We start from the raw sequence: 24,926 nt of genomic DNA, 5'->3' as shown, positions 1-24,926 counted from the left end.
AAAAGCTTGAAAACTGACAGAGGCCACCAAAGAAGCATCGGCCTTAGAAGCAGCCCCAAAATCTGCTGCTGCTATGAGGAAGATGAATAAGACACTGCAATCCCCTCAAAAGGACAATGATGCCTTTCAGCAGACACCACAACCCCTTCAAAAGGACGACACCGCCATTCACCATGAGGACCTCAAATCCAAGTCGGGATCAGGCGACAACGAGGGAGTGAACCAACTATGTTCGGGAAGGCGCCACAAAAGCCGAGAGTGGAAGCAGAAGGAATTTTGGTGTGTAGGTTGCGAGGGAAATCACCTACGATCATAATGCCGTTTCCGTGATGCCATCTGCCAACGATGTGAGTGGAGGGGACACATCACAAGGGCATGCCGAGCATTCAAGCCAAACAGCAGAAGGCCAAGACAAAGCACACCTCAAAGGAAATGGGAAAATCAACCCGAGAACTGCCGGGGCCAATTCAGCTGGAACCGATGGAGTAACGAGTTGACCACAGCGACGAGTGAAATGCACCAGACAGTGACAGTGGGTCACTCCAGCACAGAAAATGCCAGAAAACTCCATGTTCAAGTCACGATAGAAGGTAAACAATGATAGAAAGTAAACAACAAACTAAAAGACTCAAGGTCCATCCCACCCTTGATAGGACCTGATGGTAAAGACTGCAACGACGACACCATTAAAGCCAACATCTTTAACACATTCTTCGGCTCAGTATTTGTAAACAGCAATGGATCATGCCCAGTATTTCCTAGCCGTACCACAGATAACAACAATGATCTAATACATATCGATTTTACAGAAGACAATGTTGAAAAAGCACTACGCAATCTAAAACCATCTCTATCTATTGGACCGGATGGAATATGTGCCTACTTCTTAAAAAAGCTATCCACTGCCATAGCCAAACCTCTAAGCATAATCTTTGAAAAATCTTTCAAGACCAGCTCCTTGCCTAACCTATGGTCACAAGCCACAGTCATCCCCATCTTCAAAAAGGGAGACCCAAGCCTAGTTGAAAATTACAGACCAATCTCCTTATGCTGCGTCACCTGTAAAGTCATGGAATCAATTATTAACCAATCCATCATCCTCCACTTAGAGACAAACGACCTACTCTCCAATAAACAATTTGGTTTCAGAAAAAAACTATCCTGTAATCTGCAACTCTTACACTGCAAAAACATATGGACGACACAACTCGACCAGGGCAAAGCAATAGACGCAATCTACATAGACTTCTGTAAAGCCTTTGATTCAGTGGTACACGACAAACTACTCCTAAAAATAAAATCCTATGGTATCTCTGGACAACTGCATAACTGGATAGAAGCATTCCTGGCAAACAGACAACAAATGGTCAAAATTGGGAGCGTCCTATCAAATTCTGTACCTGTCAATAGTGGTGTCCCCCAAGGCAGTGTTCTAGGACCAACTCTCTTCACACTCTACATAAATGACCTCTGTGATCATATTAAGAGCAATTACGTTCTTTTCGCTGATGATGTAAAGCTGTTCAATACCACAGACAATACTGCTACCCTACAAAAAGATCTTGACTATGTATCAGAATGGTCAAACAAATGGCAACTTCAAATCTCAACAAATAAATGCTCTGTCTTACATATTGGCAAAAAAAATCAGAAAATAAAATACAAGCTGAATAGTCAAGATCTTGTTGATGACTCAAGCTCTGTAAAGGACCTTGGAATACTCACCGCTAATGATCTAAGTGCTAGAGCCCACTGCAACTACATAGCCAAAAAGGCATTAAGAGTTGTTAACCTAATCCTACGTAGCTTTTTCTCTGGTAATATCACACTACTAACCAGAGCATACAAAACATTTGCTAGACCAATACTTGAATACAGTTCATCAGTCTGGAACCCACATTACGTATCTGATATTAGCACAATTGAGAAAGTCCAGAAATATTTCACAAGAAGAGTTCTCCACTCCTCTACTCGTTGTAGAATACCTTATGCCACCAGACTTGAAATTCTAGAACTAGAAAACCTTGAATTACGCCGCCTTCGGTCTGATTTAAGCATGGTATATAAAATCATACATTGCAATGTCCTACCTGTCAATGAATACTTCAGCTTCAACCATAACAACACAAGAGCACACAATAGATACAAACTCAAAGTTAACCGCACCAAACTTGATTGCAGGAAATACGACTTCAGCAATAGAGTGGTCAATGTCTGGAATACTCTACCCGACTCTGTAGTTTCTTCCCCAAACCCCAAAAACTTTAACCTTAGACTGTCTACTATTGACCTCACCCCTTTCCTAAGAGGTCTGTAGGGGGCGTGCATAAGCGCACCAACGTGCCTACCGTCCCTGTCCTATTGTTTCTCTTATTCTTCTTTTATTTTTCTTATATGTACCCATTTCATGTATTCACAACTATGTATACACTTATACTTATTATCTTGTAAACAATTGGCAAATCAAATAAATAAATAAATAATAAAATGCCAGATGGAAGTGGATTCTGGATTTCTTCTGTCGATGGTGTCGTGGGACACCATCAGAAGTCTAATTCCCAACCTGACAAAAGGCCAGCTGTGCAAGCAACGATTAATCCTAAAGGATTATCAAGAGAACAAGATTCCCATCATTGGCATAGGTGAATTCTGGGTGATCTTCCGAAACTACTCAGGAATTCTACCTTTAACCATGATCGGCCAGGACTAACCAAGTCTGCTGGGACTCGAGTGGTTCAAGCCATTGAGGATCAATTTCACCAGAAGCCACACCATCACAGAAAGTGATTGGGAAGACAACCTGATGGAGGAATTCTGGGACGTGTTCGACGGAAAATTGGGCAAGTACTCGGGGTCCCCTATTTCGTTTAACCTAGACCCAAACATAGCCCCAATCAGACTCAAAGCGAGGTGAGTCCCATTCACGCTTAAACCAAAAATAGATGAGCAATTAGACAAGCTCATTTCCCAAGGAATCCTAGAACCCATAGACCATGCAAGATGGGAAACTCCTATCGTCACACCTATAAAGCCAGATGGATATCTGTGCTGACTATCGGGCCACCCTTAACCGCGCCCTACAACAGAGTGCATACCCCATCCCAGTGGTGCAACACCTTTTACACTCCTTGGGGCAGGGAAAGATCTTCACAAAGCTTGATGTCACACAAGCGTACCATCAATTACCGGTAGACGCTGAGGTGGCAGAAGCACAGACTATCCTAACACACCGAGGAGCTTTTAAATGTAATTGCCTACAATTTGGGGTCAGCGTTGCCCCGGGGCTATTCCAGAGCCTCATGGAATGATTACTGCAAGGGATAAAAGGGGTGGTGCCTTATTTCGATGATGTCCTCATATCAGCTGAGGACAAAGAACAATTACAAGAATGTTTAAGGGAAGTCCTAACCCGTTTCAAAGAGTTGGGACTAAAAGTAAAAAATAAAAAATGCCAGCTAGCAGCTGACAAGGTAGAATAGACAGTGAAGGATCCATCCCACGGACAGTAAAATTAAAGCAATCAAAGAAGTCCCCAGGCCAACAAGCAAAACAGACTTGCAAGCCTTCCTGGGTCTCATTAACTTTTACCATATATTCTTACCACAGAAGACAACAGTGGCAAAGCCACTCCACAGACTGCTTGACATGAAGGTAGCCTGGGTTTGGGGGCAAAAAGAAGAAGCAGTGTTCCAAGAGATAAAGCAGCCATACCAGGTACCCGACCCCTTGCCGCTCCAGAGCAGGAGATTAACCCTGGCCAACCCAGAGACATACAACTGCAGAGATTTTACCCCTTGGGGGTAAAATTCGATGGGGACCTTCAGAAACTGGGATTCTTCCTGTGCAAGTCCTCACCTACATGCAAGCATATGGGCGGAATTTTCAGACCTAGGAGGCTCAAGTGCAAGTCGTTATCCTGGCCCTAGAAGGGGCAGCAGCCAGATGGATGGTGACCCTCCACAACATTAGCACCCCAGAACTGAGGAACCTCAATCGATTCATGACAGCCCTATGCCACTGCTTTGAAGACCTCCTCGCCGATAGAAAAGCCCACGACTGCATTAGAGTCATAAAGCAAGGCTGTGGCCCGGTAGCCAAGCACACTGAGGAATTTAGTGACCTGGCCGGCCAAGTTGACTGGCCAGAAGATATCCTAGTCTGTTGGTTCAAAGATGGATTCAACGACGACCTGTACACTGCCTGACTGGCCTGTGGGGCCCCAAACCTCCTGCATGAATGGTACATGATGGCAGAGGAGGCAGAAATAGACATGGCCCATAACTAGTGGCAGAGTTTGGAGAAGATCCCCCACCCCAGGGAAAGCGGGAATTTTTCAAACCCCAAACCACCAAGACTATTCTACACTGCGCAGCAGAATGCCATTCAAAAACCCCTGCCAGAAAGCCAGACCACCCATCGTGAGGAACCCTGGAAAATTCAACCCTCGAGGAAAAGAAACTGTCCTGAAAAGCTGAGAAGCTGTGAGGTTCTGGTCCCCCCCGCCCAAGAGGAAGAATCCCCAATTCCCCGAAGAGACCTGAGCCAGTCTGAAAGCGATCCAGAAGACGACCCGCTGGTAAGCGCCCAATTGAACCACTCATTCTACCCCTAAGACTGTTTATCCCAGCTGAGGGAAGGGGGAGGTAGTAGCAGCGTTACTGGATTCGGGATGCACCTGGTGCCTAATCAACCCCACCCTAGCAGGGAAATTTGCTGTCTGATTAAACCTTTGTGCTACTAACCTGGCTTTATGGATAACAGTCCCATCCACACCTGTCTTAAGCTTATATATCAATTTACATCCTATGGCATGTTTACCTGGTGGTAACCTAACATTTTCATATACCTCCAGTCTTTTTAATAATTCCAGTTCTTTATCCATTGCTTCCTGCCAAGCAGCCTGATCCTTAGCAGGATACAGTTTTAGTTCATTATAATTACTTGGAACTGTATTCACTTGGCATACAACACTAGCCTGATATCTATCAGGTGGTCGTGTTACTTGGGTTGAACGCTTACTGGTGGACTTTCCTGTGCCACCTGCTCCTGTTCTTCTACCTCCTCCTGTGCCTGTTCTCCTACTTCCTCCTGTCCTTCCTCTTTAATGGCTATTGGTGGTTTACTGATTTTATCTTTAGGGACTATTTGGGTGTCAATAATAATATCATTGCTGGATTCCTGTTCCAGTTTATCCCACCCAACGTGCTCAAGAAATTTTGCACTAGCACTACAATAAACATGAGCTGTGCCTTGATCCCAAAATCTAAATTGGTTGGCCTCATAACCTACAAAAAATAACATCTTAGCTCTATGTTGCCCTTTCAGTCTTACTTGTGAGGGAATATGCACCCATGCTGGAGCTCCAAATGTGTGTAGGTAACTTAACTTTGGTTTTCTGCCATGCCAACGAGTGAATGGCAATTCTCCAGTTGTTGTGTTAACTACATTGTTCAAAACGTAGTTACTATACATTATGGCCTCACCCCATAGTGTTTCAGGCAAACCTGAGTCAGATAACATAGTGCGAGCCATGGCTTGTAATGTTTGCCCTCTTCATTGTACAAACGAGTTATGTTGTCTGTAAGGTGCAGAACGTTCATGCTCAACACCAGCCAATTTCAGCATAGTTTGGAATCTTTTGTTAACAAACTCAGTCCCATTATCAGTAACTAAAGTAATTACTTTACTTTTCATTTTTCTCTCAGCAAACCTTAGCCAGTTAAAGAAATGTTGGAATGTTTCTGTTTTGTTTTTCATGAGATAGCAGAAACCGCATCGTGAGTAATGGTCCATTATACTCAAAACATAGCAGGCACCTCCCAAACTAGGTTTCTTAGGACCAATTATGTCAGCAAACACAACCTCTAAAGGTTCTTTGGTCTTAAACCCATTAAGTCTATTTGTTGGAGTAACCTTACTCTTCTCTTGGCTACAAGCATTACAATTTAAATACTTGCTACAGGGTTTCAATTTTACTCCCTCTGACAATTTCAACAGTTTGTTTGAGCATTTTGAAATTAATGTGCCCCAAACGTCTATGCAGTACATGTATACATTCATCATGTGGCTTAACATTGTTATAAACTGTGTTAGCCATCTTCAACTGGTCATCATGTATCACATATAAATCATTCTTTAAATTAGTAGTAACACTGTTACACTCTTTCTCTATTATACAGTTATCTCCCCTAAAGGTTACTACATAACCAAGATTAACTAAAGCCCTTACTGATAACAAATTAAATTTCAGTTTAGGTACATATAACATAGATAAATGCTCATTTATACAAGAACAATATGCAGTACCTTCACCTGATGCATTAATCTTCCATCCATTTGCCAATGATACAAGTTGTTTACTCGTAGACATTTTATAAACCTCTTTCTATCTTTAGTAATGCATTGCGATGCTTCACTATCAACAACCCACAAATCATGGTTTACAGTTGAATTGCTAGACATAGCTAAACTAACATTCTTCTTAGCCTTCTGGTGTTTGCCAATATTCTGTTGTTTTCCTTTCTTACAGAATTTAGCTATATGTCCCCTAGTCCCACAAGAAAAACATTTTCTAACAGTATAGGCAGTTGAAGATAAATCCTCTTCTTGTGGTTGTTCCTTCCTCAGTTGGTCCCTATCCAGCCGTCTTCTTGCTTCTTCTAACAATCTTCCGGTTATGTCAGTCAATGTCTGTATACAGTATTGTGTATTCACACTAACTCTCAGTTATCTGAGCCTGGTATGGCCTGGGCCCATAACCAGTGTTGAGGTAATTCCCCGCTGGGAGAATGAGTGCATACAGGGAGACGTATTGAGAGAAGTGTTGAACAATACACACACAGCACACAGATATACTGTACAGTAAATGTAGGTTTTTACTTTCAATAGCAAAGTCCAAACAAGCAGTCCAAGTCATTCACAGTTAAAGCAGTCAGTTTTCAGTCCAGGGATAATCCAATAACAAAGTCCACTGTCAAAAACAGTTCAGTAACAGACTTACATCAAATCCAGGAATAGCAGTCAATTATTAGGAACGGCAATACTCTCTAACAGAAGGAAAACAGAGACTCACTGAGACTTCTTCTGAGACTAAGACTAAGACAACCCAGGTTTCTGTCTCCATCTTATGGCCGTTTGAGAAACCACACCCAATTACACTTTTATGATTCTCTTAAAAAGACAGTATTAAAATGTCTATCCTGGTTTATATATTGTCCAACCCAAATAGCTATTAGGTGACTTATATTCCTAACAGCTGCAACCATGTGCTATACTTCCAAGAAACTGACAGGAACCAAGCAAAGATGGGAGAAAGAGGCATATGCGGTGTGATGGGCACTCCTCACTTGGAAACATTTCCTAGAAGGGAACCAAATCCCCTTTGAAGTCTGGACTGATCATAAAAATCTAGAAGCCCTGAAAACTCCACAGAAACTCTCAGGAAAACAATTAAGGTGGGCTCAATACTTTAAACGATTTAATTTCACTCTCAAATATCTCTCAGGGGGGAAAAAATTCTTGGCAGATGCCCTGTCCAGGAAAACCCAATATAACAGCAAACCGATTGAAGTTATAAAACCCATGATCCAACCAACCCAACTTGCAGCCAAAGTAATCACCTGAGAAGAAAGAATCACTGACTGACAATGCAATGACTTCAATATTTAAGGAGGCACTACTTAAGGACAACTGGCTCTAGGCTAACAAAAACATTTGCTTACTCAAAGATGGTCTAGCCTGGGTAGAAAACAAACTTTACATCCCTGCCAGCCAGAGGATGGACCTCATGAAACGATGGCACGACTCAAAAATAGGACACTTTGGTTTTGTAAAAACACTGCACTTCATCAAAAGACAATTTTGGTAGCCATCTCTCAAAAAGGACATTAAAAACTATGTTGCTAGTTGCCCCATCTGTGCTGCTGCAAAAAGAAGACAAGGAAAATCTCCTGGACTTTTACAAACAGCGGCAGAACCTTCAGCATCCTGGAGAGAGATCTCTATGGACTTTATACTAGAGCTCCCTGAAAGTGCAGGAAATACTGTCATTTGTGTTGTAACTGATCTTTTTTCAAAACAGGTTCATTTTGTACCATGCCAAAAGATCCCAACAGCCAAGGCATTGGCAAAGATGTTTCTAATACACATTTATTGCCTCCATAGAGCTCCCCAATCTCAGATAGGGGTGTACAATTCACATCCACATTTTGGCGGGCGTTTTTAAACATATTAGGCTCCAACCAGGGATTGTTGTCTTCCAATCATCCCCAGACTAATGGTGGAGCTGAACGATCTAACAGTGTATTAGAACAATATTTAAGATGCTTTATTAATTACCAATAGGACAATTGGACTGACCTTCTTCCTTTTGCAGAGGTAGCTTGCAACAACTCTGTCCACAGTAGCACTGGTTTCACCCCATTCCAGGTAGCCACAGGCCAAGAATTCAACCCCATGCCAGAACTACCCACCAAGAACCTGAAATTCCCTCCCTTAAGGAGTGGATAAACAATTTGCAAACCACTTGGCCAGTGGTCAGACTAGCCTTACAAGAGGCTAGAGCAGCTTTTAAAGCTCAGGCAGACAAAAAACATTGTGATCCTAAACCATTAAAAGTTGGTTTACAAAATTTCTAAAATCATTGCAACCTCTAAGAAACTGGGACCTAAATTCATTGGGCCATTTTCCATCTCCAGAATTATTAATCCTGTTACAGTAGAGTTCTACTTCCCAAAACACTTAGACAGGTTCATCCAGTATTTCACTGTAGCTTACTCAAACCAGAGATCACTTCAAACCTTAGACCCCCACCCTTCTCACACCTCCAACTCCCATTATGGTACATGGGGAACAACATTTTGAAATTAAAGATATCCTTGATTCGCGCACTCACTGTGGATCTGCACAATATTTAGAAGCCTGGAAACACCTTCCTTCCTCAGAAAATGAGTGGGTAGCCAAACGACATGTAAAAGTACCCACATTACTACGGAAGTTCCACCCGAAATATCCTCACAAACCATCTTAAGTTGTAAATGTGACACATGTTTTATGTCTTCCAGGTGGATTTCTCAATTTTTTGAGGAGGGCAATATGTCAGATCCGTGTATCTGCTGTTCTTCAATGGAAGAAGGGGGGGGGAGTTGGTACAAGTAGTCCTTTTTGACATAACCTGAATATCTTAAACCTTATATTGAATCTGTATAACTTGCACATGATATACAACTGGAGGACTGGAGCCAGATGTCTAGAAACTTGTCACCTCTTGGAGAGATAGCAAGAGGAGAAGAGACCATAAAAATTCCAGCTCTGGAAGACACTCCCTGGGAAACTCTTCTAAGAAATGTTCCCAGAAAAGGAGGGGGGGATTAACATGTTGTTCCTTTGTTTGACTAAATCCACATCAGAATAAGGGGAGCGGTTCTAACTCCCTTTATCTATTACTGTATGCCTGGAAGCATCTTAGATTCTGCTTTGACTAGTACCTGGATCACTTCCTTTCAATAAAGAATTCCTTTTGAAGTACCTAGCTTTCAGAAGTTCATTCTTATCAGTTGAAAGGGAAAAGTCTGGTGCTTACATTGTGTGATAGATGTACATAAACGTTTAATGCCTTCTATCTCTCTTGCCCATATTTTTAATTCCCCCCCCCCCAATATTTTATTCCTCCATTGATAGCCTGCAGGGAACAATCTATTTTCATTCAAATGCAAAAAAGTGCAGCACAGGAATCCTTACTGCTTTAACATCAGTAAAAAGAAACAAAAAGTTATCTGTGAAAAATAATAAGCGTTATTTAATGAAGTATCCCTAGACTTGATACGTTATTCAAGATTATCTCAAGAAACCAATGTTTTTGGTAGATGTAATAGACTAGGAATTCATATAAAAACTTCAGTTTTAAAAGAAGCAGCCACAAAAATACTCTGCTTTATTCATAACATTCACACCATACAGAGCCATGGTGGTCAGTGGTTAGAATGCAGTACTGCAGGCTAACTCATTGCTCACTCCAGGAGTTTAATTCTAAGTAGCTCAAGATTGACTCATCCTTCCAAGGTTGGTAAAAAGAGGACCCAGATTATTGGAGGCAATATGCTGACTCTAAACTGCTTAAAGAGGACTGTGAAGCACTGTGAAGCATTATATAAGTCTAAGTGCTATTGCTATGCTATTTATCAGTTTATTATATAATCAAAATAAAAATCCATGTTCAAATAGAAGAAAAATTGTGCCACAAAAATATACTTTAATAGAATACAATAAAACCTTCCCCCCCAAAATAGAAGTATAATAAATGAAGAGGAATGTCAGACTAACCCCTCAGAACAATATAAAACATCATCTTTACAATAAATATGCATATAGATTGGCAACCTGTGCTAATAATTATATGCTAGGGAGGTATAGAGTACTGTAGGAAAAAAACCCTAATTTTTAAAGAAATAGACTAGTTATGTGCTTGCTTGTGGTGAAATGAATTTGAACACAGCATTATCTCCTTACCAAATGTCTGATTTTGTGTCATAACCCTGGTGTTGTAATGCCTCTGGGCTCATGTAGAAAGGTGTCCCAATGAAAGTGGTTGCTAAATCGCAGGATCCCATCAAGAGTCGAGAAACTCCAAAGTCCCCTTTAAAGGAAGAGTTAATATGTAGTAATCTGATAGAAAAACAACCAATGAAGTAAAAGAACTAAAACTAAGCAAAAGCTAGCTAAATACATAGTTGAAAAAATTATCAGAGGCTCCTAATAACAAATGTATAAACTGATTACACACAGTGGCTAATATCATGAATAAAGTAGTTGTCCATATTTGCCTTCCATTTACAGAATAAGCTTTTATTCCCAACAAACTACATATATTTTTTAAAAAGGGCTAGCAGTCTAGTTTTAAAATGTGTCATACTATTGTATATACAGATAGTCCTTGATTTACGACCACAATTGGGATCACAATTTCTGTTGCTAAGCAAGCCGATTGTTAAGTGAGTCATAACCAATTTTGCAACCTTTTTGTTATGGTTATTAAGCGAATCACTGCAGTTGTTAAGTGAATCATGGTCATTAAATGAATCTGACTTCCCCCATTGAGATAATGAGGATTGGTTACAAGGCACTTTTAAAGTGCTGTTATAACTTTGAACCATCACTAAATGAATAGTTGTAAGTTAAAGATTACCTGTAGTCAAATGTACCTTTATGCACATTCAGAACTTAATCATGCTTTTTTTAAAAAAAGGCAGAACGATATATAAATAGAACATAATTATTTTAAAATATTTTAAAATTGCAGCACAATTATAATGGTAGTTTATACATTATAATGGTAGCTTATACATTACTAATGGTAGCTTATACATTACTAATGGTAGCTTATACATTATTTTGTAGTGATAAATAACAATACAAGTATTAATGGAATTGTTGAAAAAAAATATGATGGAAAAACATTTTTTTTATTTAACATGTCTGTAGAGATTCTCAGTCATCCAGATCATGGTTGTCCCAAAAGTGCTTTTTCAGGAGGCAACTGGACTTTGTTGTTTTTTTTCTGTGAAGATGTTTCACTTTTCATCCAAGAAGCTTCTTCAGCTCTGACAGAATAGTGGGGAATGGCAGGATTTATATCCCTTGCAGACAGCTACTCATTTGCATTCTTAGAGGGTTGTTGAAGCACCTGGAGGTTTATCTATAGTTTACCAACTGTCTGCAAGGAATATAAATCCTTCCATTCCCCACTATCTTGTCAGAGCTGAAGAAGTTTCTTAGATGAGAAGCAAAATGTCTTCAGAAGAAAACAAACAAGAAAGTCTACTTGCCTCCTGAAAAATTCATTTAACATGCTCTCATGTAAGTTTCAGGTCCTTAACATAAGGAGAACAAAAACAACAGTAAGTTTTATATAATACGTTAAAAAACCCACAAATTGTATGATACTGTGGTATTCTTGAAAAGTAACTGCAATGATTTTGTGATACCCTGTTTCTCCAACAATATGGCCTCCCCCAATAGGAAGTCCCAGCATGTTTTATAGGCATGAAATGAAATTAAGCCCCGCCCCCCAAATTAAGGCCTATATTAAAACATGCAAAATGGGGGGAATGGTGGGGGGGCTTGCCATTAGGAAGTACTTTTGTTGCACACCCAGATATGGTGCTGCCTGCGTTGACTCCGATATGAAGTGCCCCACCAACGCCGAGGTCAACATCCAAGCCATCGCGCCCGCCCGAAGATGCAAGGGGGGAATTAAGTCACCCCCAAAAAGACAGCCTAGCCATTTTTCAGGGCTCAAAATAAAATAAGACCCGGCCTTATTATATGAGAAACACGGTAGAAATAAGCATTTGCGTGATCTCATGAAAGATTTCCTTTCCATGTACTTTGATCACTGAAGGATGTCGTGAATTAGCTAACTAAGGAACTCTAACAGTAATATTTTTATTATGCCACATGTACATGGCTTTGTACAAATTAGCCATTACAATGGCAATCTGGGAGATAATAGATAAAGAGCATTTTTCCCATACACAATAGGCATGACACAATGTTTTTACTTTTATTATATTTTGATATTTTTTTTAAAAAACACACTTATTACAAAATAAAACTATAAATTGCTAAGGTTCAGGATTAAAATAAAGAGTTTCACTGTTCTGAATATACTTCAACACTAAGATCTGACCCTAAGCTAATGTTTCATCAAAAGGAAAACACTTGGCAATCTTTGAGGAAATAAACCTGGACAGGGAAGTTATAGGTATTTCTATCTCTTGGTCTAAGCATGGACTTAGCATTCAAACATTTGTTGGGACTCTGTAACTAAAGTGTCTTTCAATTTCATCTATCTTGCCATCTCCGCCTCTCTGCATGCTCCTGGAACAATAAATAGTAACTGTTTTTTATATCAGGGGTTGCCAACCTTTTGGACCTCAGAGACCACCAAACTCATAATTTCAAATCCCGTGGACCACTAATATGAATTTTGACTGATGGTGGTTTGGTGACATTGGTGGGAAAGTCAGTTCCATATTCCAGAGCTGCAGTAGTCACAAGACTGGCCTGTGCATCGGCCTGCCATGGATGAGCTGCTCCGGGATGACCAAAGGGCCAGTCTTGTGACTACTGCAGCTCTGGAATATGGGATTGGCCCGTGGTGGGGTTGGATATCTCAACCATAAGGGCTGGCACCTGTAATGTGCAAATTTGCGGGTGGTGCAACATGTAAAAAGCAGCTCAGCTGGGGCGAAAGAGTGGAGGTCGAGGAAGACACAGGCAACAGAAAGCGGCACTTTTCAAAGGCGGCAGCTTGCGTCTTCTATTGCCTGTTCCTTCCCCGATCTCAGCTCTTTCACTCCAGCAAGAGCTGTTTCTGTTTGCTTTCTTTTCCTGTGCCTTCCCCGGACAGCGATGGCTGGGGCCATGGGGGGGGGGGCAGCAGAGATGTCAGGGCTGCTCCCCCCGCTCAGCAAGCTGGGCCTGGAGGAACGCGGAGAGTTGCGGGAGAGCGCCAGAGGGTCAGAAGATGTACTCCAATGTCTCTCGGGGAGCCCTTTTGTGTGGAGGCTAAAGGGGGGTGTCGAGCCCAGAAAAGCTTCAGTTCTCACCTGCACAAACAGTGATGAGGCAAACTATGGGGCTTCCAAGGCGCATAGCTCAATCCAACCAGGAGTTCCCATTGGTCCCGCAATAAGCCGGCAGCGAAGGTTGGATGCCCAGACCAAAAGAACGCCAAGGTAGACTACTAACTAGGCAACACCCCCCCCTTTCGATCTCCACACAAGAGGACTCTCCAAAGCTAAGCTCCAGGTTTCTCCCGCCGCTTCCAAGCAGAGAAGGGTCCCTCCCTCCAGGCCTTGAAGCCTCTCCCCAGAGCACACACATGCTGGGCTCTCCCCACGGCGTGAGGGCATCTCTTGAGGAGGCCCCCATCCACCCACCCACCAGCAGCGAGCCCAGGTCGGAAGAAGAGAAAGGGGTTCCAGGGACCTGGCGATTGTGCTGCGCCCCACCCTTAGCAGAGCAGAGCACCGAGAGGGATGAGAAAACTGACGACAATGACACCCCTCCCATGCTGGGCCTCTGAACTGGATGCTGAGCGCAGACATGCCCACTCCACCCCCTCCCACCACCAGCAGCCAGTAGTTTTTCTGCCCTGGGAAGTCCCTACAACTCATGGCCATCGAGGAAGAGCCCAGGCCAGGAGAGGTGAGCTGGAAGGTGCAGGAGTGCCGTGCAAATGCAAGTAGCGTGGTGATCCTGCACCTTCCGGCCATCTCCATCACTGCTTCAGCCCATCTGTGCCACCAACCCCCTCTTGCTGCAACAGTACCATTATCTCGTCCTGGCTGGCGAGGGCTGAACTGCTTTTTGCAGGTTTGCGCTCGGCTGAAGAGTGGGGGCCAGCGGGTAGGCAGACTATGTGGACAGCGCAGCCTTGTTTTCCCGCGCAGCCTGGATTAATTGCTTTGGGGGTGTGTGCTTTGGGGGGACATTTCTCTGTGGACCAACAAAATTTTCTCATGGACCACCAGTGAGCTGTGGCCCACTGGTTGGTGACCACTGGTTTATATCTTACCAATTTTAACCAGATTATTTTTCAAAAAAATATTCTTAGCTTTCAAATCTCGATGAAGTATTTGCCTGAAAGTAAAAAAGAAAACATTGTTCCAGTGATAAAAGAAAAAATAATTTGTTATTGTAATAAATGTGTCTTGTTATAAAACTTAAACATGTCCCTAACTGCATTAATATCATTGCTTTTGGGACTGCAATCCTGAATGCATTAATTAGCACCTAAGTCAATTTTTTATTTTGAATAATATTAATATCAAAGTTTTTTCCAAATAAATGGACAAAGGACAGGCATAAAGTAGATACTGTACATGAAGGGCTGCAGGTCAAACTTTCTTTCTGATAACATCAAGAAAACGATAAAGATTTTTAAAAATATTTTAGCAATTCTGATTGAAAATGAATCAAAAAGTGTCTTATAGATATTGTTTGTCTTTTGCACAAGGAAAGCTGGTTTTGGGAAATTTAGTATATGATTAAAAATATCTTACAAAAGAACGAGTCCTTGGTTAATGACAGATCAGAATTTTCATTGCTAAGCAATATTGTTGTGAAGCATGACATTACATGCTACATCACTTAGCAATGTCAATCCCAGCACATTTGGTTACCATTGTTAAGTAAAGCTCATTGATTTTTAAGCAAGTCCCAAGTGGTTGCAACAAGCGAACAGGCAGGTAAGGCATAGTGCACAGTACGAGCACATGACTGGCTGTTCCTGGGTGGTGAAGAATTTGTAAATGTACCATGAGTCATGGCATGAGTGTGGCAGGGGTAACTGCTAATAGGTGGGTGCATCAGTGGCCCACAAGGCACAGCATGAACATGGCAGAGCAAGGGATGGCTCACTGTGCACACAAAGAGGTTTTAAATCATCCTCTCACTTAAACGATGACATTTTTTTACTGTGTTACTGTTTTTTAGTCACCAGTTCCCAGGTACCTGATTTATACCTAAATCACATTGATTTGGGATGAGAGGAAATCATATTCTGAGTGTGTATTGCAGTTGTTAGCAACATTTGCAATTGATATTTGCAAACATACTAACTGTAGGTATATTTATGATCTGGACTGATAGCCCTATTCAAGAAAGCCTCCTTTAGAAGTCAATATTATGTCAGTATGGAGAAAGCTCAATTATTTTTACACAGTGTAAATCAGGCTTCTCCAACCCGTGGCCCGCGGGCCGCATGCGGCCCAGGTCGCCTTGTAATGCGGCCCAGTGCCCACCCCAACCTTCTGGCAAGAGCCAGCAAGGAGGAGGAGGAGAGGCAGGCGCGAGGCGGGGCGAGGCGAGCGCCACGCCAAGCAGCAACAGAAAAGGCGGGCGCCGCCTTTGCTGCTTCTGCCCCCGCTGCCGCTGCCGCTGCTGCTTCTGCCCCGCCATCGCCGCCACTTCTGCCCCGCTGCCGCCGCCACATCTGCCCCCGCCCCGCTGCTTCTGCCCCCGCCGCCACTGCCACTTCTGCCCCCACTGCCGCTGCTGCCCCCGCCGCTGCTTCTGCCCCCACCACTGCCGCTTCTGCCCCGCTGCCGCTGCTGCCCCTGCCGCCGCCACTTCTGCCCCCGCCGTCGCCACCGCCGCTGCCCCTGCCGCCGTCGCTTCTGCCCCCGCCGCCGCTGCCCCGAGCCTCCCAGTCCTTGCCTTCCAGTCCTGCCGCATCCAGCTGGGCCATTTGCAGGAGGAGAGGTAGGCGCGAGGCGGGCGACCTTTCTTCCCCCTCCCCTCACCCCGCAAAATTTGGCCGGAAAATTAATAAAAATAAATAATTTTTAATAAATAATTAATAATAAATAATAAAAATAATTTATTATTTATTATATAATTTTATAATATAATTATTTTATAATAATTTATTATATGTGCGGCCCAAACCAAATTTTCATCTTCTAATGTGGCCCAGGGAAGGTGAAAGGTTGGACACCCCTGGTGTAAATGAATGCTGTATATGAAGGAAATATCTATTTCTTCCTGTTTGGACAATGAAATATTTTCACTTTCCTAATAATAGTGAGACATAAGAGAAAATTTCACATTTGGAAAATAGTTTGCATGTTTACATTAGCTTTCTTAGGAAATAAGCCAAAATTTTCTTTCAATATATTTTCTATCTCATCTTTGCAGAAACAATAGTGAGATTTAAAATGGCAAACTTTGGAAAATATATTATTTAAAAGGGGCACTCACTTTAGCTACATATTAATAATCCAAAGTCAGATAGCTGGACAGAATTTCATATTAGAGATAAATACCTATTCCACAAGCTTTTAAAGTCAGCTTGTGTCAGCAATCTCTATGCTCTATATCAGCAATCTAATAATGGAAACATAGCTTCAATTTATCGAATGACAAATGAAACTGCTGTACCTTTCGTGTAGGTAGTTTACTCCAAGTAATAATTGTATAAACCATTCTACTATTTGACTTTCAGGAAATCCTTTGCCACTTCTTTTGTACTCTTGAATTTTAAAGTCGAGGTCTTGACCCTGAAACACAGGAGCAAATGTCCATCTGATGAAAGCATTACATCTTAATTCATTAAAATTAGTGAAAAGGAAATTATTGAAAACAACCAGAGCATCTTCTATTGTTTTTACTAATAAATATTAATTTACATTTATATATCTGTTTTAATTCCATGAATGCTCTGTGCAATTCAGAAGCCTAGCGTGAGGACCTAGATAGCTTCTAAAGCTAATGCACTGTATATAGTCATGATGTGCAAAGATCTGTGAGTTCAATTCCCAGCTGAAGGCTTGAACTCCATGGTGTTAACATCTGGCTACCCACAACTGATGAATGCCAATGATGAAATCAGTCATATAGTGCGTTCTTATAAAAATAGGAAGGGCTTTGGAAAAACAGATTACAGTAATGGAACTTTTTGGCACAGAACAGATATCCATTTTTTTTAATGTGTAAAACTGCTGCTTTTAATTTGGGCAAGACAGAGTAACCCTATAATCAGCTATTGATTAAAGTATTCTGAGGTGATCATAATATCCATAGACCTGCCAACTTACTGCAGCCTCGTCATATAAATAGAATTTTTAAATTTTCTGCCCTACTGATTCTGGGGGTTGGAGGAGAGAAATATATAATTACTAAAGCTTAGAAGCAAACTACAGTTTTCACTGGCAAAGCATGCTGATTCCTGTAGTTCCTCACACTCTCAGCAAACACAGCACTATCTTTAACTAATTGAAGAGGAAGGAAGCTTAGTCATTAAAACAATTGCTTTACAGTTAATTGACATTGACCTCATGCATTCAGGCTGTCAGCATATAAAATTCAATTCTAAGTTCAGAAAAATACCAATTTACTTTACATAAACTTTCTATAACTGTTTGGTTACTTACATTCTTGAAGAACATAAAGTACAAACCTAAGGGAACCAGAAGCTCCCATAAAGATACACTTAGTTTTTTAGTGACAATATCTCAGCCAGCTCATTTTCTAAAGTTGCACTGGATTGTCTCATGAGATTCTCTTAGGAAATTAATCTTGAGATTCTCTTAGCAAATTACCGTAATAAGAATCCTGAAACAATATTGGGGTGGGGGAGACAGCATCCTTAAAACCTCTTAAGGACATTTATTTAACAGCTCTTAAGAAAAATAGTACAAAGTCTTACCTCACAGTATTCAGTAATGATGCAAAAACTCCCTCCTTCAACAAAACTTGTATAGAATTTAACAATGGCTGGATGGTCTAGCCTGGACAACAATTGTGCTTCCAAATTTGCTTCAACTGTTTCATTGGGCTTAAGATTCCCCACAGAGATTTCTTTCAAAACTTTCCTTTTGATAAAATCAGTAAATCGTAAGATAAGATACTTGTACAACAGCTCTTTTTTCTAATCTGGCATTTTTAAACAGAGAATATAAATTTCATTCATACACATTTCAATATTTTTGATGTTTTCTTTCTATTTGGTGCTTTTATGGACTTTATTTGTGGTGATTTTGGGGATAGAAAGTAACTGTATGTCACCAATAAGGTTAGGCAAGTGCTACTGAAGCATTTCTAACATTCTGTGCCTTTAATTTAAAATTTCCTATTTAGGACTATGTTACTGGGGGCTTTTTGTTTTCCTTAATGTTGCCTGCATTAAAATGGCAACAAGTGGCAGAGTAAAAAAATAGAAGCAAGCATGTAGGCTTTAAATATTGTAATGTAAGAGAAGCCATCAAAGATAAATCGATTAGCTTGCTTCACTGTGCGTCAGAAGACAATCTGGCTGACATAGTGACTAAGCCATTGGGTGGAGTCAGGGTTGCGATTCAAATTTTTTAACAACCAGTTCTGTGGACGTGGTTTAGTTGGTGGGCATGGCTTGGTGGTCATGTGATTGGGTGGGTGTGGCCAACCCGGCATCACTCACATCAAGGGGCGCTTCTCCTTGCCTGGCTTCTCATGACAGTGAGGATGCTGCAACAGTCATAAGTGTGAAAAACAGTCATAAATCACTTTTTTCAGTGCCATTGTAAGTTCGAATGGTCACCAGTTTTAGACCAAAACTCAAAAAGGGTATGTAAACTCATGTTTGAATGTCAATCTTTCTAGCTAGCCAAGAAGCCTTGCTGAATGTCACTCATCTTGGTTCCTTTTTATTAAAAGCTTCTTTCTGGCTAACTCCAACAGGGAAGTATTTCCTCCCAACAGCAGTGTAAAAAGCTTAAAACAACCCTTCCCCTTTAAGAAAGTACCAGGAAAGAAAGAAAAAAAAAACCTCCTTCGGAGACAGTAAGTCTAGGCATACTGCCAAGAATGTAAGAAGGGTGGAAAAGAACAAAAGGAGATTTCTTCCAACAACCGGTTCTCTGAACTGCTTAGAAAGTTAACAACCGGTTCTAGCGAATGGGTGAGAACTGGTAGTATCCCACCCCTGGGTGGAGTGAATATTAAGTTAATTGGATTTATTTCTATTCCAGTTATGAAGGGAGGGGTGTCATAATATTCATGAACTGGAATAGATCTTAGTAATAAAGTCAGCCAATTAATAGGCATGGCAACAGACCAGCCAATGAGAGCTGAATTGGAAAGTGAAACTAGAAGTGGTCTGGCTGTGGCTCTAATCTCTGCTCTGAACTCTGAAGCTGTTGCTTGTGTTTTGATTGTAACTCTCTACTAGGTTGGAAGAATCTACTTTGGTATTGTACATTTACTCATTTAAAAGGTATATAAAGAAGTTAATGAATGCTGCTGAATCAGTCATCTGTGTGTGCTTTCTGGATATGAATTTCTGCTGCACATTGTAACAAAGGGCTTGCCACATATTTTGATATATAACTTGCATAAAATATATATTTTCTGCATTCATACTCTAGAAATTATACTCAAATTTTATTGGTGTGACCAGAAATTGTACTACATAAATAATTGAAGGACATTATTGTCATCAAGATGGCATACTGATAAACGTAAATAAAAGTAAATTATTACTTGAACACTAAGCCCTATCTAACAAAATGAAATTCAATGTAGAGAATGTAAGGTTTACACAGGCAAGAAAAATCAAATGTAGAGATACACATTAGGCGAAACTGGGCTCAACAGCAGTAACTGTGAGAGGGGTCTTGTAGGACTAACACTTAATTACTTAAATATGATCCAGCAGTGTGTGGCAGCAACCAAAAAAAAAGCAACACAATCCTAGGTTGCATTAACATTGAGATAGAATCAAGACCATGTGAAGTATTAATATTGCTTTATTAAGACTTAATAAGACCACACTTAGGATACTGCACTCAGTTTTGGTCACCATATTATAAAAAAGATGTAAAGATTCTGGAAACAGTACAGAAAAGAGCAACAAAGATGATTAGGAGGCTAAAACATATGAAGAATGGTTACAGGAATTGGGTATGTCAAGTAGTGAAAAGAAGGACTAGCGCTAGGTTGACATGACAACAATGTTTCCATATTTGAGGGGCTGCCACAAAGAAGAGGGTCACCCTATTTTTCAAAGCATCAGAAGGCAAGACAAGAAACAATGGATGGAAATTAATCAAGAAGAGAAGCAACCTAGAATTAAGGAGAAATCTTCTGACATTGAGAATAGTTTTCCAATGGAATAGCTTTCCTACAGAAGTAGTAGGTGTTCTATCAATAGAGATGTTAAAAAAGATATTAGACAGCCACTTGTCTGGAATCTATAGGATTTCCTGCTTGAGCAGGGGGTTAGAGTAGACCTCCAAGGTCTCTTTCACCTTTGTTATTCTGTTCTTACTATTGATGATGATGATAATTTTTAATTGAAGTTATACAAAACACTTTTCACATATTTTAAAATGGGAATTCAGAATTTTTATATTGAATAAATAAAAATTGTATGCCTGTATTCAATAGCAAACCTTTCCATGCATTTTAATCAATAAGATACTAAAAATATATTATGGCTTTATATTAGAGCTTGATACAAGAAAACACTGTATACTGTAATAAGGTTTTAGATGAGCACAGCTAAACATTTTCAGTACAATTTGAGTAAATCAGAGGGTCTAAACAGTATGAAGAGAACACTGCAACTGATATTCACAATAATAAAAATTCATATTCTGTAAAGAAAAGGGAAGCTACAGTATTTGTTTTCAGGGAGTAAACAATAAATCCTTTTAAACTATCTTTTCATAAACACTGCTACCTGGCAATATGTACATGAACATTTTTGTACATACCATTTGCTAAAACTTACCTATACATAAGATAATAATAAAATACAGAATATAGTTTTCTGAATTACTGCAAACTTTCTGCTATTAAAATAGATAATATTTAAAGTAATGTTCTCATCTTTGATTTGACAGCATGACATTGTTTTTTTCCTGCTTACAGATCATGTCACTAAACTGTCAAAAACAATGAGCTTTCCTTAAATATCTCTTAATAGAAAATCTTTATGCATCAAAAGGCAGCAATAATATCTTGACATCGCAGAACAGCTTGTCCTTTACTTCACTCTGATTTCACTATTGCCATCACCTGTCAAGCCATGATATATATTTATCTTATTAAAATTCTATCACTAGATGGCAAATGAAAAATTTGTACACTTATAAATTAGATAAGAGATAACCTGTATTTTTATTATTAAAATCATAGCTAGTCTTTTCACTAACTGAAAGTTTTTACAGAATACTAGAATTGTTGCAGGAAAAATGAATAAAATGGATTTAAAACATTTAAATATTTTTTCCATCTTCTGCAAAGAGGTTTTTACTTTCCCCTTTTGAAATATTTATTTAGAAAAATTTAGACTGAGGGGCAAATAACATGGGTATTGTTATTTGTTAACTACTATAATTACCTTGTATTTTATTTTTTATTTTTTTAAATAAATTTATTTATTCAATGTCTTGACAATTAAAAACAAATTTCCACATTTTACAACATTACTTATAGCAGTGTTTACATTTGTAAGTGTTTTCTATTATCGTGTTATTCATCTCTGTATTTGCTTCTTTGTTATTCTAGCATTTTATACATATATACATTTGTATTTACATTTATTTACACGTAAACCTTATTGTTTTATGCTATTACATACATTATCATTTTATGTCTTTTTCTTGTCCATTCGTACCAATTTTATAGTATTCTCCTTCCTTATTCTTCAATAACTTCGTCAATCTGTCCATCTCTGCGCATTCATATACCTTGTTAATTATTGCGGCTTCTTGGGGGGTGGGTCATAGCCTGTTTCCAATTTTGGGCGAAAGAGATTCTGGCAGCCGTTATGATATGGAGCATTAAATATTGGTGTTTTCTATTCATATTAGACTCTAACATGCCTAACAAGAAGATTTCTGGTTTAAATTTAATTCTCTGTTTTGTTATTTCCTACTATGATTTGATTTTTCGCCAATATCTCCATGCATGGGGGCACGTCCACCACATGTGAAAATATGTTTCCTATTTATGGTTACATCTCCAACATTTAGCTATCATATTTGGGAACATTTTGGCTATTCTCGCTGGAGGGAGGTGGTGCCAGCAGTAAAACATTTTATATATGTTCTCTTTGTAGGAGACCGACAATGTTAACTTATAGTTTACCTGCCAAATACATTCCCACTGTTCCAAATCAATGCTATGGCCCACATTTTTGGCCCAGGTTATCATACTTTCTTTAACAATTTCCTCTTTCATTTTATAATCCAATGGGTAATTATATATCTTGCTAATCATTTTTTTCCACCCCTTGTAGTATTTTATCTAACTCTTGTTGAGTTATATAAAAACCAAATTGCTCCTTGTCCTTTTTGTATTGTGTTTGAACCTGCAAATAAGGCCACCATCCTATTTCAATTCCCTGGTATTCTAATTGGCTCTGTGTTTTTAATTCCCCCTTTTCATTTAACAGATTTCTATGTTTTATCATTTTGTTGAAATCTAGAGCATTGGGATATATTAGTGCTTCCATTGTTGATAACCATAACAGCACCTTCGCATAATGGTTCTTTTTTAGTTTCTCCCATATAGATAGCAGAGTATCTCTCCCCCAATGGAAATAGGCATGATATTTACTTTGCCCATCCCAAAGAAACACATGCCAGCCAAGTTGTAGGTCGTAATCCTCTATCGTTAATATTCTTTTATCTGTTAAATTAATCCAATCCTTAATCCATGTAGTTATTGCCGCCTGATAATATAATTGAAAGTCTGGGAGATCAAATCCTCCCTTGCTTCTACTATCTTGCAATAATTTATATTTTATTCTAGCTTTTTTCTTCTGCCAAATAAATTTCTATATTTTTTATTTAGGTTCTCAAAAAAGTTCCTTCCTAGTTTGACTGGCACCGTTTGGAACAAAAATAGTAACTTGGTAACACATTCATTTTTACAGTTGTAATCCACCCCAGCAGTGACAATTGTATCTCAGCCCAGTTATCTAAATCTTTTTGAATTTGAAGTATTAATTTATCATAATTGTCTTCTTTTATCGACGAACATTTCACTGTGAGCCAAATTCCGAGATAGTTTACTTTTCTTACTATCTACATACCTAATTTATTTGCTAGTTCTTCATTTTGTTTTTTTGGTGCAGTTTTTAGTTATTATTTTAGTTTTTTCTTTATTAATTTTAAGCCCTGCCATCTTTCCAAATTCTTCTATTTCACTCATTAGTGTAGAACTTGTTTCTTTTGGGTCTTCCATTATAAATACCATGTAATCGGCAAAGGCTTGGAGTTTATACTCCTCTTTTTTGACAGTTAATCCTTTGATATCTCGATTTTGTCTTATCTTGACAACAATACTTCTTCAGACAATATATATAATAAGGGGACAATGGACATCCTTGCCTCACTCCTTTATTTATTTCTAAATCATCTGTGGTTTCTCCATTCATTATTACTTACTTTGCCATTTGTACTTTATAAATTGTTTTGATAAGTTGATATGGTATTCCCCATTAGGAGAATGAGTACACTCAGGGAAACATGGTGAGAGTGATGTTGAATAACACACAACCAGCATACAGATACACTGAATAGTAAAATGTAGGTTTTACTTCCAGTAAATGGGTAAACAAAGTCCAAAAAACAGTCCGAATCATACACGGTTAAAGTAGTTAGTATCAGTCCAGGGATAATCCAAAAACAAAGTCAAGTATCATAAACAAAGTTCAGTAAACGGAGTTTGCTAACTGTTGCAAAACTCACAGCAATCCGAGCAGAATGACAATCAGGCAATATGGCAAAACAGGAAATGCAAGAAGAAGAAACCAGGTTTCTAGCTCCATCTTATGGCCATTGGAGGAACCTCAGCCAATCACACTTACAGCATTCTCTTAAAGATACAGTATTAAATGACTATCCTGGTTTATATATTTCCAACCCAACTGTTAGGTGATTTACATTCCTAACATTCTCCCCTTTAGGTAGGACAATATATAAAACCTTACAGTTTAAATCCATATTCATCACAGCAAGCCTTATGTTTTACATTGCCTTGTGCTTTCATAAATGATCTGCAATGTTATTCTCTGACATGCAGTACTCCAGTTTAATCATTTTACTTTGAACACATTATCTCACATTTAGATATCTTAGATCAGTGTGTTTTGATCTTGTCTTTACAGCGAGATTGGAAGCCATCCGAATTGCTGATTGGTTGTCTTCATACACAGCAATAGGTTCCTTTACATTAATTCCCATATCTATCATTAGTTGTTTATAACAAACTAATTCTGTACATAATAGAGACAAACATGAGAATTCAGCCTCCACTGTTGATAAACTTAGATGTTTTTGTCGAATAGACTGCCATCCAATTAACACCTTTCCTAATAATAGTACAGTACCTGACATTGATTTACATGTAGATACATCTGTAGCAAAACTTGC

At 39.5% G+C, this 24,926-nt stretch overlaps 1 protein-coding gene across 4 annotated transcripts in view; it reads right to left on the bottom strand.

Annotated features, from left to right (window-relative positions):
- The window catches only part of NEK11 (NIMA related kinase 11), a 222,668-nt gene that overhangs the window by 136,713 nt on the left and 61,029 nt on the right, over nucleotides 1–24,926 (bottom strand). For all 4 annotated transcript variants that reach the window (XM_087946118.1, XM_087946119.1, XM_087946121.1 and 1 more), the window contains exons 3-6: nucleotides 18,212–18,377; nucleotides 16,945–17,063; nucleotides 14,579–14,643; nucleotides 10,507–10,633 (exon numbers count right to left, since the gene is read on the bottom strand). In XM_087946118.1, coding sequence (XP_087802244.1) covers nucleotides 10,507–10,633; nucleotides 14,579–14,643; nucleotides 16,945–17,063; nucleotides 18,212–18,377 — 477 coding nt within the window. The remainder of the gene's footprint in view (nucleotides 1–10,506; nucleotides 10,634–14,578; nucleotides 14,644–16,944; nucleotides 17,064–18,211; nucleotides 18,378–24,926) is intronic.

The sequence above is a fragment of the Notechis scutatus genome, chromosome Z, assembly GCF_049901735.1.
Source record: "Notechis scutatus isolate UNSWTSFEM ecotype Mainland chromosome Z, rNotScu1.2, whole genome shotgun sequence".
In the NCBI taxonomy this organism is placed as follows: domain Eukaryota; kingdom Metazoa; phylum Chordata; class Lepidosauria; order Squamata; family Elapidae; genus Notechis; species Notechis scutatus.
The sequence above is the reverse complement of the archived record's forward strand: the minus strand, read 5'-3'. Positions and strand labels throughout refer to the sequence as shown.